The following is an 11,193-nucleotide window of genomic DNA, read 5'->3' as shown; positions in this document are numbered from 1 at the left end:
GCAAGATCAGCAAATACTTGGCCGCCAACAGACATGTTCAAAGTCTATGCGGGATCGCACCGTGGAAACTAGGCGCGAACTTCCGGTTAAATGCTTGTTACGCGAGGCTGGCCTGAAGATGTAACATGACCAGCATGCGTCGATGGCGTGGGCACCCAGTTGCCCGGGGCAATATATACCTGCAGCGACAGCGCGTTGAAAAGGACTGTCACCCACAAGTTCCAGCCTTCCGTGCAAGCATCGCTGATCTGATCGGCCAAGGTAGCAACCATGGGTCTCATCTTCAACATTGCCCTTGCCGTCTTCGCTGGCACGGGCAGCTTCCTCTTCGGATATGACTCTGGAGTAATGACTATTGTCATCCAATCACCCAACTTCCTCGCCTTCTTCGACACAGACAAGACATCGCCGATTATAGGAGCCATCAATGCGACGTTTTCGGGTGGAGCATTTTTCGGTTCGCTGATGTACGTGGATGTCTCTTGTTTAGAGAAGCTGGCATGTACTGACAAATAGTAGGGGAGGTTTTACTATGGATAGGTTCGGCCGCAGGAAAACAATCATGATCGGAGCCCTGATAAACCTGGTGGGTGCTGTACTCCAATGCGCCGCCCAGGACCTCGCTATGATACTTGTCGGACGGATCCTGGCTGGATGGGCAGTAGGGCTAATGTCCATGTCCGTACCCATCTACCAAACCGAATGCGCTCACCCCAAAACGCGAGGTCAGTCTTTCTAAACCAAATCACCCTTGCAATACTAACAAAACCCAGGTCTAATCACCGGTCTCACGCAGCAGATGATTGGCGTAGGTTTTATCATTTCTACCTGGGTCGGTTACGGCTCCTCAAAAGTACCTGCAACAAACTCCTTCTCCTGGCGCTTCCCCCTCGCTTTCCAATGCTTACCTTGCTTGATCATCATATGCGGTATGCTGTTCTTCCCTGAATCGCCGCGTTACCTCGTCGAGATCGATCGTGCAGACGACGCACTGAAGGTGCTTCGCAAACTGCACTACAATGGTAGCAACGACGACTGGATCCAAAGCGAGTTCAATGAGATCAAGTTGACTATTGATGCGGAGAAAGCGATTACCGCGCCGGGCTGGAAAGTCATGTTTACCGTTCCCGTGTGGCGGAAGAGGCTTATGCATGCCACGCTTGTTCAGGTGTTTACGCAGATGACTGGGTATGTTCTCTGTCCGTTCGGTGATCTGGTTATACTAACGTGATTGCAGTATCAACGTTATCGGTTACTACTCCACCATTCTCTACGAGAACCTCGGCATCGTCGGTGACCGCAACCTCCTCGTTACTAGCATCTACAACATCGTCGGTCCCGTGTTCAACCTCTTCTTCATCGTCTTCCTCCTCGATCGTGTTGGCCGCAAGAAGCCCCTTCTCTTCGGTACGATTGGTATCTCCATTGCCCTCATCTGCGAGGCGATTATCGGATCTCAGGTCGAAGGTGCTACAGGATCCCGAAGAGACTCGCTATCTGCCGCTGGAGTCTTCTTTTTGTTCCTGGTATCTTGCATCTTCTCGATGTCCTTCGGTCCAATTTCATGGGTATACGCCAGTGAGATTCTCCCGCTGAGTATCCGTGGACGCGGTTCTGCTTTCGCAACCGGATTTGGTAACTGGCTTGTGGGAACTGTGTGGAGTCAGGTGTCGCCCATCGGGCTAGGTGAGATTACTTACAAGTTTTACTTCATCTTTGTGGCTTTCAATCTCTGCGTCACGTTCCCGACTATCTGGTTTGTGTTCAAGGTACGTACTTCCCTAGAAGAACTAGTTGCAAGGATACATGCTGACCAATCCCCTAGGAGACGAAACAGCTCACACTGGAGGAGATCGACCTGCTGTTCGGCGATCGTGCGCTTGGCACGCTTCCTGACAACTTGGACGACAAGCAGCGGATCATAGAACTGGAGAGGATTGATGCTGCGAAGAAGAAGCTCGCCGGCAACCAAGTTACGGCTGTGCATTAGATTGAGGTGTGTGGAGAAGTCGGAATCTCCGGGCTTGCCATGCCGATCGCATGGACGAGCTGAAAATGCTAAATGGGTTGCTTGAGCTTGCGGACTACAAATGTATTATCGTCATCCACCGGTGCCGACTTCCTCAGCCTGGCGTATAATGTAAAGCTAAAGTCCCCTCATAATGTCGTCAATAGTGACAGGTTTCCGTACCGCGTTCGAGAATCCTTCGTGGAAGGATACCCATATCCTACCCACGTCACCCTGCATCTCCCCACTGTCTTGCTTCCTCTTCGCTTCCTTCCTACTCTTATCCGTTTCTACAATCACCCTGCCAAAGAAGTCCCGTTTTACGGCCTTCTTGCTGGCTTCAGCGACCTTCTCTTCCGTCGTCTTCTCTTCTTTTTTGCTAGCCTCAATCTCCTCCTCGTATTCATCCATACCACCGCGGCGCTTGCGATTGGCATGTTCACGAAGAGCGGATTCTTTGCGCCATTCTTGTTCCAAGACGCTGCGAACTGCGTAGCGCCCCTTGTCGTCTTTTCTGCCTGCAAGCGTTTCAAACGTTGCTAGAACGTCCAAAGCGGGCTCCATACGCCAGACGAAGCCAGCATTTCTGTTCGCTACGTCTTCGGTCTCGATTCGCGACTTTTCGAACCGAATGCCAGTAGCTGTCATTGCTTCTACAGCTTTCTTGACGAGTTCTTTCTCTGAAGCTTTGCGGACGGATGCCGTGGCGAAAGACTTTGACCCTGATGCACCGGTGTTGACGAGAACAGGTTTTACGTCGGGTGACAACATACGCAAGACGTATGGTATGAGCTCCATGGCCATCTCCTCTGGACTTCGAAACATGCGCGTCAACGGTAGACTAAGACTTGTCTGCAGCGCCATCAACTGACTCCTGCTAGCCTTGGTCTGCTCCAAAGCTGCAAAGCTTGCACCCGGTCCTGAGAAAGGTGCTGGCTGTGCATCTGGATCTGCTACGGGGTTTGCAGATGACCGGATAGGCGAAGCGAAGAGGTTGTGGAAGGCAAGGACAGAGTTCGACAGATATGGTGCTAGTTCCCATTCCTGAGATCCGTGAACGGCCGAGTTGATTGTGTCATGGAAGTACAACCATTCGTATGCAGCAGATGGTTTGCTGAGAAGAGTATCGTCTTGAAACGGCTTCTCGGGATAGGCAGTGAAGCAGTCTGTTCAGTGTTAGCATTTGATGAGGCCGTGATATGAGGTGAGACATACCTGTCACGATGCGATCGCAATCCCCGCTCGTATCGACCATCTCCCTAAGACGATCCATAGCTCTCCGTTTGCCTGCTTCAGCAACTCCGATCACACCGCTCTTGGCCCTCACGGCTGCCGATTTTGCATCGGTCGTTTCAGCTTGCTTCGGGAAGCCAGCACCCTCACGGAATACACGGTCGACAACGTCTTTTGCACCGCCTCTCCCCAGGCTTCGAGCGGCTCCACCACCATGTCGCAAGTCGCCAATGAGGTTGTCTTCTATCCACTTCCGCGATAGATGGGGCCTCTCCTTGGACTTCACATCGTGTGATGATCGTAACCGAGCTGCTATCCATTCGGCCACCACCATAACGCCACGTATGTCTCCTTCGCCAGTGCCACTGCCCGTCCCGCCCTCTTTCTTTGTGCTGACACCCCACGTAGCTTCGCAGAGACGGCGCACGCCATCCGAATCGCATTGGATGCCTTCCTTGCCGAAGATCTCCTGCATGCGCGAGACGACCATGTTGAGGGCAGGCTTACGGATATGCACAATCTCAGCCATTGAGGACTGTCGCAGTGGCCGCAGCGAAGGGTGGTAGAGGTCGTTGCAGATAAGGATGAGTGGCCGCAAGAGTCTGAAGTTGTCACCCTTCTTCTTCTTGGTGCCCGCTGTTGACTGCTGCTGACCGATTGCCTTTGTGTTTCGCTCGTCCAGATTAATCAAGTCGATAAGTGCCTTGACGAAGCCACCTTCGCCTGAGCCTCCGCTGCCAACGACACCATCTACTTCATCGACCACAACGCATACTGGCTTTCCAGCTTTTCGCACCTTGCCGTTCACGGTGCTGGTATTGACACCACGGACATTTTCAGTTCCAACCATATCTCGAATGCGGCCTTTGACGACAGCACCGCTACGCTCGTCCGAAGCGTTGATCTCCTGCACTTCATAGCCTGCTTGTCGTGCGCAGACATGAGCTAGGGTGGTCTTTCCGAGCCCAGGAGGCCCAGTCAGCAGCAAAATCTTGCGATGTCTCTGTTCGTCTTCTTGGAACCCGTCCTTTGCTTTCTTTGGCTTCGCTTTGCCAGAACCGGGGAAGACGATTGGGTCCCACGCCTTCAGCCACCGTAACACCGATCGATGTGTACGTTCGTCTCCTACCAAGTCTGTGAATTTCTTCGCTCGGTACTTTTCAGTCCACATGAGTGTGCGATTGGTCTTTCCACCCTTAGCCACTGGCTGCTCGATTGATGGTTGTGCTGCTAGGTCAAGATTCTTCAAGGACGCATTCATGGCCTTCTCCTGATCAAGCGCCTTCGCCTCGTCCATGAGCTGGTGGATGTTGAGACCATAATAGCTCGTTCTCGCCTTTCCTTCCACGGGTTCGGATCGTGCTGCAATGATCTCTTCGTACGTCTGGGTCTCGCGTTGGGCCTTCTTGCCTATATGAAAGGCCTTCCCCCACGCGTTACGGGCCAGAACGCCCGGTGCGGATTGTGCTGAAGTTGGCTGATGCGATGTGTGCGGCCGCTTTACCGGCGATTGTGATTGTGACTTGAAGCTGTAGTTGTCGAGATCGTCTACCGGTATCGATTCGGGGTCTGCGAACTCGTCCTGGCTCGCAGGGGGTGTGTAGTCTGCTAAGCCTTCAGGAACAGCTGGGAGGTCTTTGATGCTGCTGACAGCCCTCCGCTTCAACGTGTGTTCCTTCAGGGCCGCAATGTCTTCTTCATCGTCGGAGTCGTCCAAAAAGCCTCCAATCTTGCGTGTTGCATTGTTGTTTGGCACATCCTTCAGTGGCTCTCGTGCGTCTTCTGGGCGCTTCCTCTTCTTCGGCGAGGGCGGCTGTGGCATCGATGAGCTCGGCGGGTATGCGATGGGTGACGAAATGAGCGGCATTTCGAAAGTCGGAGGCGACGAAGGGAATGTTGTGATGTCAATTGAAGGTTGTGTAGGGAGGCGCTTGACTGGTGACTGCTTCTGGCGCTTTGCAGGCGTATCTGGCGGGATTAGTACCGGTTACAGCGCGCGTGCACGCTGGTAGTACCAGCTGGTCCTTCTCCTTCACTCCTGAATATATCCGCTACGTTCCAGGCGCGATGCTGTATGACGACACCGGCACTATTCTTCTTTGCGGTGTCTTCGGCGATGCAGTCGTGCAATGCGTCTAGTTCGTCGGAATGCGAGGATGGGGCGGGCGCGTTGTCGAGAAATTCGAATTCGGAATGTAGCAGCGCAGGGTCAAAAGAGGATGGAATGCCTGGTGAATAGCTACTCATTGGTTCTGGCAGGCGTCATGGTTGGAGTTGGAGGAGACGCGGGTGACGGAGCGGAGATCTAAAGTGCGTGGGACGCGTCCACATGTCCACGGGTCGCGTTCAAGCGCGTTTTGCCGCTAACCGCTTTCGCTTTCGTCTCATGCAATCGATTGGCTTGCCCACGATGCTTGACAGCAATTTTATCCCGCAGCAATATGTTGATCAACCACACCACGCTATCTTACTTTCAGACTTTGATGTTTGTTACGACCTGAATTTGCGGTTCGTTACTTTTTCCGTGTTCGTCTTTTCGAACACCCTGCATCCTCACAAGAGCTTCAATCTGCCCCTCGCACAATGCACTACGCTCCACATCCTTAGCGCTTTCTACGCGTACAAGACACCTGAGCAGTTAGGAAGTAAATTTTGTACTCTTCAGTATTCGCGAGGAGTCAAATCGGAGTCATACCCCGCCCCACCTTGGTGAATGGATCAGCCCGACTTTCAACAACTCTTTTTCTAATTCGACGTTGGAATAATGTTCTAACACGAGGTCAGAACGGGCTAGAATAGAAGCAGTAGCAGTAATATGTCTATCAGTTCTCAAGATGTACATCAAGCAGCAACTGCCAAAAGCTGCTTGGCGCAGCGGAAGCGCGCCGGGCTCATAACCCGGAGGACCTCGGATCGAAACCGAGAGCAGCTACATGTTGTGCATGTTTCTTTTGTTTTTGCTAGACCTTTGTCCAGGTAGTTGATCACCTACATCTCTAGGCCGGGGTTAAGCAACCCCTTTTTGCTACCCCCTTCGTCCATAGTCCCAACATAAACTGCTTTTATCACGGTCATGATAATCATACTTTCGAGATTATAAGCTGTGTCGTATGCCACTGCTACGTTCTTTAGCGACCTCACTTTCTTTCGATGCAACACCTGACCTACTCTGACACGCTTTAGGCATAGTTCACTATCTGAGTCCAGGTAGGACAGGGAACTCAAAAGACAGAAGATCAAAAGGACAAATCACTCTCGACTTCTGATTCTGCTCCGACCAACTCTACTAGCACTACATCAAGTCTTGACTGTGACCCAAGTACAACCACTATCCTCTTCCCATCCTCTCCAAACCTTCTCGCATTGCACCTTCCACTCCTTCTCCCCAAGCTGCCTTTCCACAAACTCAACAAGGCTCATCCTTCTACTCGTCCACTCCCAATATCCCCCTTCGACCCCTTCCTCCCCACCACAACTCGCCAGCCAGGCTCCAGTCTTTGCGCCCTCATCCGTATCCACCGCGACATACCTTTCCGTCGTTTTGAGAACGGCGAAAAGAGGGTTGCTCAACCATGTTTTCCAAGAGACGGCGAATTTGCCGAAGATGGGCGTAGACGTAAACCCAGGACTGAATGCTTGTGCTGTACGGTGGTTTTTTGGGCTGGAGTCGAAGCGGCGCTGGAGAAGAGCGGCGAAGAGGACTTGGTGTGCTTTTGATAGCGCGTATGATTGAAGGGTAGTCGTTCCTATACCAAGATACGCTTTTGTCTTGTGCAGAAGCTTCTGCACAACGCCGCCCTCATCACTGGTGGTCTTTGATGCCACGGCTTCCAGATTCGGGCGCATCAATGTCTCTGCGGCGGCGTAGTGCCCAGTACTACTCGTAAAAACAACTCTTGCCTTCTCGCCTAGATATCCTTCGAGCAGATTCGTCATCAAGAAGCTGCCCAGAAAGTTCGTGACAAGAACCACGTCGCGGCCTTTCTCATCCTTAGTCCTCGAACCTTCAGGCGGCCCCGCTATCCCAGCGTTGTGACAAAGCATATCAATCTTCTTGCCCTCCTCTTTCCATCTCTCGCAAAACACACGTACACTCTCCAAATCTCCAACATCGAGTTTCCAGCAAAACAACCTTTTGCTAGCCTCGGACCCGAGTTGCGAAGCGATGGAAGCCACAGCTGCATCGCCTTTTTCGAGATTGCGGCAGGCGAGATACACGACTGCACCTTGTTTTGCTAGCGCAGTTGCGATCGAAAGACCGATGCCGCTGTTCGCGCCTGTCACTATCGCAGTTTGGCCTTGCAGATCGCGGTGGGGAGGGCGCTGAGGTTTGTAAAGGCGTGCGAAGATGATAGTAAACATAGCTTTTGCCATGGAGGTGTAGAAGCTGAGGTAGTCGGATAGCGGCGCCATGTTGGAGATCCACGATTCCAGGGCTTTCGTTGCGAGAATGATTGTCTGGGATGATGCGAAAGCGTATCTTGAAAGGTAAATTCTGGCGCATGCTACCTGCCTTGAGCATATGTACAGGTGGAGGGCAGCACCGCCAAGGTCAGGTACCTAGGTCATGACGCGCACATTGGCTACGGGGCAGTCGCAAGTTCCTGTCTAGATCACGTTGGGAGATTCTGTACCAGGCACGATGGTTTCGCCTTGGATGGGTGAGTGATGAGACGCATGGTATGACGCATTATGGACGGATCGTACGAGTGGGACAAGTGGGGTTGCATGGCTGAAAGCGGCTAGCTTTGCGCACGCTTCCCGTCGCTGCAAGAAGGCTGACAGCTTGGAAGACGGCTACACTAAAACAGCGAATAGACTCGCATCATGAGACTGTTCGCAGAAATTCACATGCAACGTGGTGCTGCATAAAGAATTGGAAAGGCTAAGCTGTACCTAGCTCAGCCGTTGGCCAAGCGTATCGTTTGCTAGGTGAACTGGCTGAAGTCAATTGTGCCTGTGTAGAAGCAACAACGCGACGAAATATGGATATTACCCATTTACAGCTGACGATGCGCTGTCAAAATGTGACGCAGAATCGAACGACCGTGCTGGCGCGGCGGAATGTGAGGACACCGTTGACGTACGGTGTTTGCGTCTTGAAGAGGGGTGCATCATAGCTCGTTAATTGAAGGCACGGGAATTGAGGTGTTGAGGATAAGTAAACGAAATCAGAGTGACGTTGCGAGCGAAAAGGACGCGCGATAAGAATTCTGACCTTCAGCTCGCCCTGCTCTCCCACTTCTTCGAAATAATCGCTACAATGACCGAGAGCAAGACCCCAGAAACGCCCTGCCCAGCGCCAAAAGCAAACATCACAGAAGCCACGTTGTGCCGAACAGACTCCGCAGCCGCAGTCAGTCCGACGGTTTCCTCCCAAGACCTCGATTCAGAAATATCCAAAGCCGCGCACCAAGTCCAGCTCATCGAGTTTCTCGGTGCGCATCAGCGATCTATCAAATACGCATCATATGCAGTCGAACAGGCCCTTCGTGGAAAGCAATCGAACCGGATGAGCGGCGAAGATGTTGCTAGGAGATGGCTTCATACTGCGAAGGAAGAGATTGAGAATTGGTCAAAGCAGACGAAGCAGATGGTGGATGAAGTGGAGGAAGCTGGCAGCACTAGGAGTAGCTAGACCTTGTGGGGCATCTTGGTACATACAAACTGCCACATCTTAATAACAAGGCCGCTCCCAAGATCAGGCATACGCATTGCTCAAAATATACTTGTGGGACTGTGACGGAGAAGGCAAGATTTGTACATGTTATAATGCTAGTAAACGTAGGCTGATTGGTTACTGCTCTTTAGCTAGATCAACAAGTATACTGTGTCGATGAAAACCGCGCGCTTTCGTAGTCTCGCATGATCCCTGAACAGCCATCTCAATGCTGACGATGAAGATGATTGCATAGCGGGTATTGCTGTCAACGAGTTGAGATGTGTCCAATGATCCATCAAAACCCTTTTGCACGGCGATTGCAACAATGATGTTTTGGTACTCTGCTATTTGTCGAGATGAGCTTGGAACATCTCAGGGTATCGATGACCTGAGACATGTGCCTTGCTAAGAGCTTCGTGAAGCTCTTCAGTCTCGGCTTCGGTAAGCTCTACGTACTTGGTGTTCTCCAGGACGCGCTCCACTTTGGTGGAACCAGGAATAGGCAAAACACCCTGCTGCTGTACCCAAGCAATGGCGACTTGGGCGCTGGTAGCCCCCTTCTTTTTAGCAACTTTCTCAACAGCACTAGCTAGCTCTACGTTCTTCTCGAAGTTGCCGGGCTGGAAGCGTGGGTAGAAACGGCGGAAGTCGTCCTGGGGGATATCATCGAGAGTTTTGAACTGTCCGGTGAGCCAGCCGCGGTCGAGGGGACTGTAGCCGACGACGGGGATGCCAAGCTCGCGGCAAGTGTCGACGACGCCTGCCTCCTCTAGAGCACCTTGAGAAAACAGACTCAGTTCAATCTCAACAGCGGCGGGAGGATGTACGGCGTGAGCACGACGGACGGTCTGAGCGTTCACCTCGCTGAGACCATAGGAGCCAATCTTGCCCTCTTCGACCAGTTCAACAAGCGCCTTGACAGTCTTCTCGATGGGCACTTTAGGGTCAACGCGCGCGGGCTCAAAGAGATCGATCGTCTTGGTACCGTCGAGCAAGGTCAGACACTCGTCAACGGAGGCTCGAATCTCCTCCGGACTAGCGGTTGGTGACTGAGTAGCTCCATCGTAAGCGCCCTTGATGCTGAGCACAACGCGCGATGCATCTTTCGGGTACCTGGTAAAGTAGTGCTTGAGGAGCTGGAGAGAGTTCGCATCTGGAGGCCCGTAGAAGGTTCCCTGCGAGGATGTCAGCCGATACTTTATATCAAAGCTTCTGGCGCGGGTCGTACAGCGTTCCAAAATGTGGCACCGTTTTCCAAAGCGGCCTTCATTGGCTCGATTGCCTCGTCATGAGTAATGCCACCGAAAAGCGTTAGGGCTGTGCAGATGATGTTTAGCGACTGTGACGGCGCATTACCGTCGTTTGAATGGCAACTCACTCATCAGACCATAGCCAATGGGACCGACAGGCTTCCCAGCGATAGTCTTCGGGGCGGATGAAAAAGACATATTGCTTCCGTGTTAAAGATGAAGGTGAGACGTTCGTGAAAGGAGTTGAAATCTTTGTGCTAGACCAGTCCAGGGCAGTGAGATATGTATCTTTAATCTTGCTTCAATACGCGTCAGGCACCTTCTTCGCCCGATTAACCCCGCCAGGGCGGCCAAGCTGACACTGGCTGACTCTGCCGCGTCGGACATAAGACACTACCCGTAATTCCGCCCTGTATGTGAGTCTGACGTTCTCGATGACTGCAGTAACGTGGGACATCTCAATCAGCCCCGGCTGCGCTGGCTAACGTCTCGGCCAGTGTCTAATGCCCTCTCCGGTGCGTGTTTCGTAACAGCAGCTCAATTCCTCTTCTCGGCCCGCCTGCTGGAAGAACTAGCTAGGTCCTCGCCCAACGTTGACGCGGCAAAAGCCTAGCATACCTAACTCGTGACATCTTCGTGGGAGCTGATCTTGAGACGGTGATGAGTGTCTTTGTGGTGGAAATCAGGACGTCTTGCTTCTCTTTGGCTGGAGCGGCTTTTACTGTTCTTCTGGCTTTACTAATTCCTCTGAAGGTATTGGAGTGCTGAACGTGGTATTCCAATCATGTGTCTCTATATGGACGAGCAGTGGCTACAGCCGAAGCACAACGGAGTTCCGGCGGAGGGGGAAGGCGCCTGTAGCTAAGACTGGAGCCAGGCCATGATTCGGGCGGGTCAGTATGGAGGGAGTGAGGAAGCGGCTCATGATGGATGAGAACGTAATGCGCGTTCGTGGTCGACGGGACGATGGGGCCACGACCTCGGGACTGTGAAGGCGTGAGGATGGTGCACGTCGCAGCTGCATCTTTGGGCTTCTGTCG

The 11,193-nt window shown here is 52.5% G+C and overlaps 4 protein-coding genes and 1 non-coding gene across 5 annotated transcripts; 3 read left to right on the top strand and 2 right to left on the bottom strand.

The window, feature by feature from the left end:
- Positions 1-270: 270 nt before the first annotated feature.
- On the top strand, positions 271-1,990 carry J4E79_004239 (uncharacterized protein; the record flags this gene model as incomplete). Its single annotated transcript, XM_049353126.1, has 5 exons — positions 271-467; positions 520-725; positions 774-1,188; positions 1,238-1,769; positions 1,826-1,990. The coding sequence occupies 5 exons, from the start codon at positions 271-273 to the stop codon at positions 1,988-1,990; spliced, it is 1,515 nt and encodes a 504-aa protein (XP_049212505.1).
- A 156-nt stretch (positions 1,991-2,146) lies between these two features.
- J4E79_004238 (uncharacterized protein) lies at positions 2,147-5,488 on the bottom strand (the record flags this gene model as incomplete). The annotated part of the gene is made up of 3 exons (XM_049353125.1): positions 2,147-3,174; positions 3,224-5,209; positions 5,257-5,488. The coding sequence occupies 3 exons, from the start codon at positions 5,486-5,488 to the stop codon at positions 2,147-2,149; spliced, it is 3,246 nt and encodes a 1,081-aa protein (XP_049212504.1).
- A 613-nt stretch (positions 5,489-6,101) lies between these two features.
- On the top strand, positions 6,102-6,173 carry J4E79_004237. The gene has a single exon. It is a non-coding gene; the product is annotated as a tRNA-Met (tRNA).
- A 365-nt stretch (positions 6,174-6,538) lies between these two features.
- Positions 6,539-7,654, bottom strand: J4E79_004236 (uncharacterized protein; the record flags this gene model as incomplete). The annotated part of the gene is made up of 2 exons (XM_049353124.1): positions 6,539-6,770; positions 6,864-7,654. The coding sequence occupies 2 exons, from the start codon at positions 7,652-7,654 to the stop codon at positions 6,539-6,541; spliced, it is 1,023 nt and encodes a 340-aa protein (XP_049212503.1).
- Positions 7,655-8,504: 850 nt separating this feature from the next.
- On the top strand, positions 8,505-8,879 carry J4E79_004235 (uncharacterized protein; the record flags this gene model as incomplete). The annotated part of the gene is made up of 2 exons (XM_049353123.1): positions 8,505-8,679; positions 8,719-8,879. The coding sequence occupies 2 exons, from the start codon at positions 8,505-8,507 to the stop codon at positions 8,877-8,879; spliced, it is 336 nt and encodes a 111-aa protein (XP_049212502.1).
- Between the last annotated feature and the right edge of the window lie 2,314 nt (positions 8,880-11,193).

This window comes from Alternaria viburni (assembly GCF_023758015.1).
Source record: "Alternaria viburni strain BMP 2772 chromosome Unknown scaffold_7, whole genome shotgun sequence".
Taxonomy (NCBI): Eukaryota; Fungi; Ascomycota; class Dothideomycetes; order Pleosporales; family Pleosporaceae; genus Alternaria; species Alternaria viburni.
Note: the sequence above shows the minus strand (reverse complement) of the source record. Positions and strands in the feature narration are given on the sequence as shown.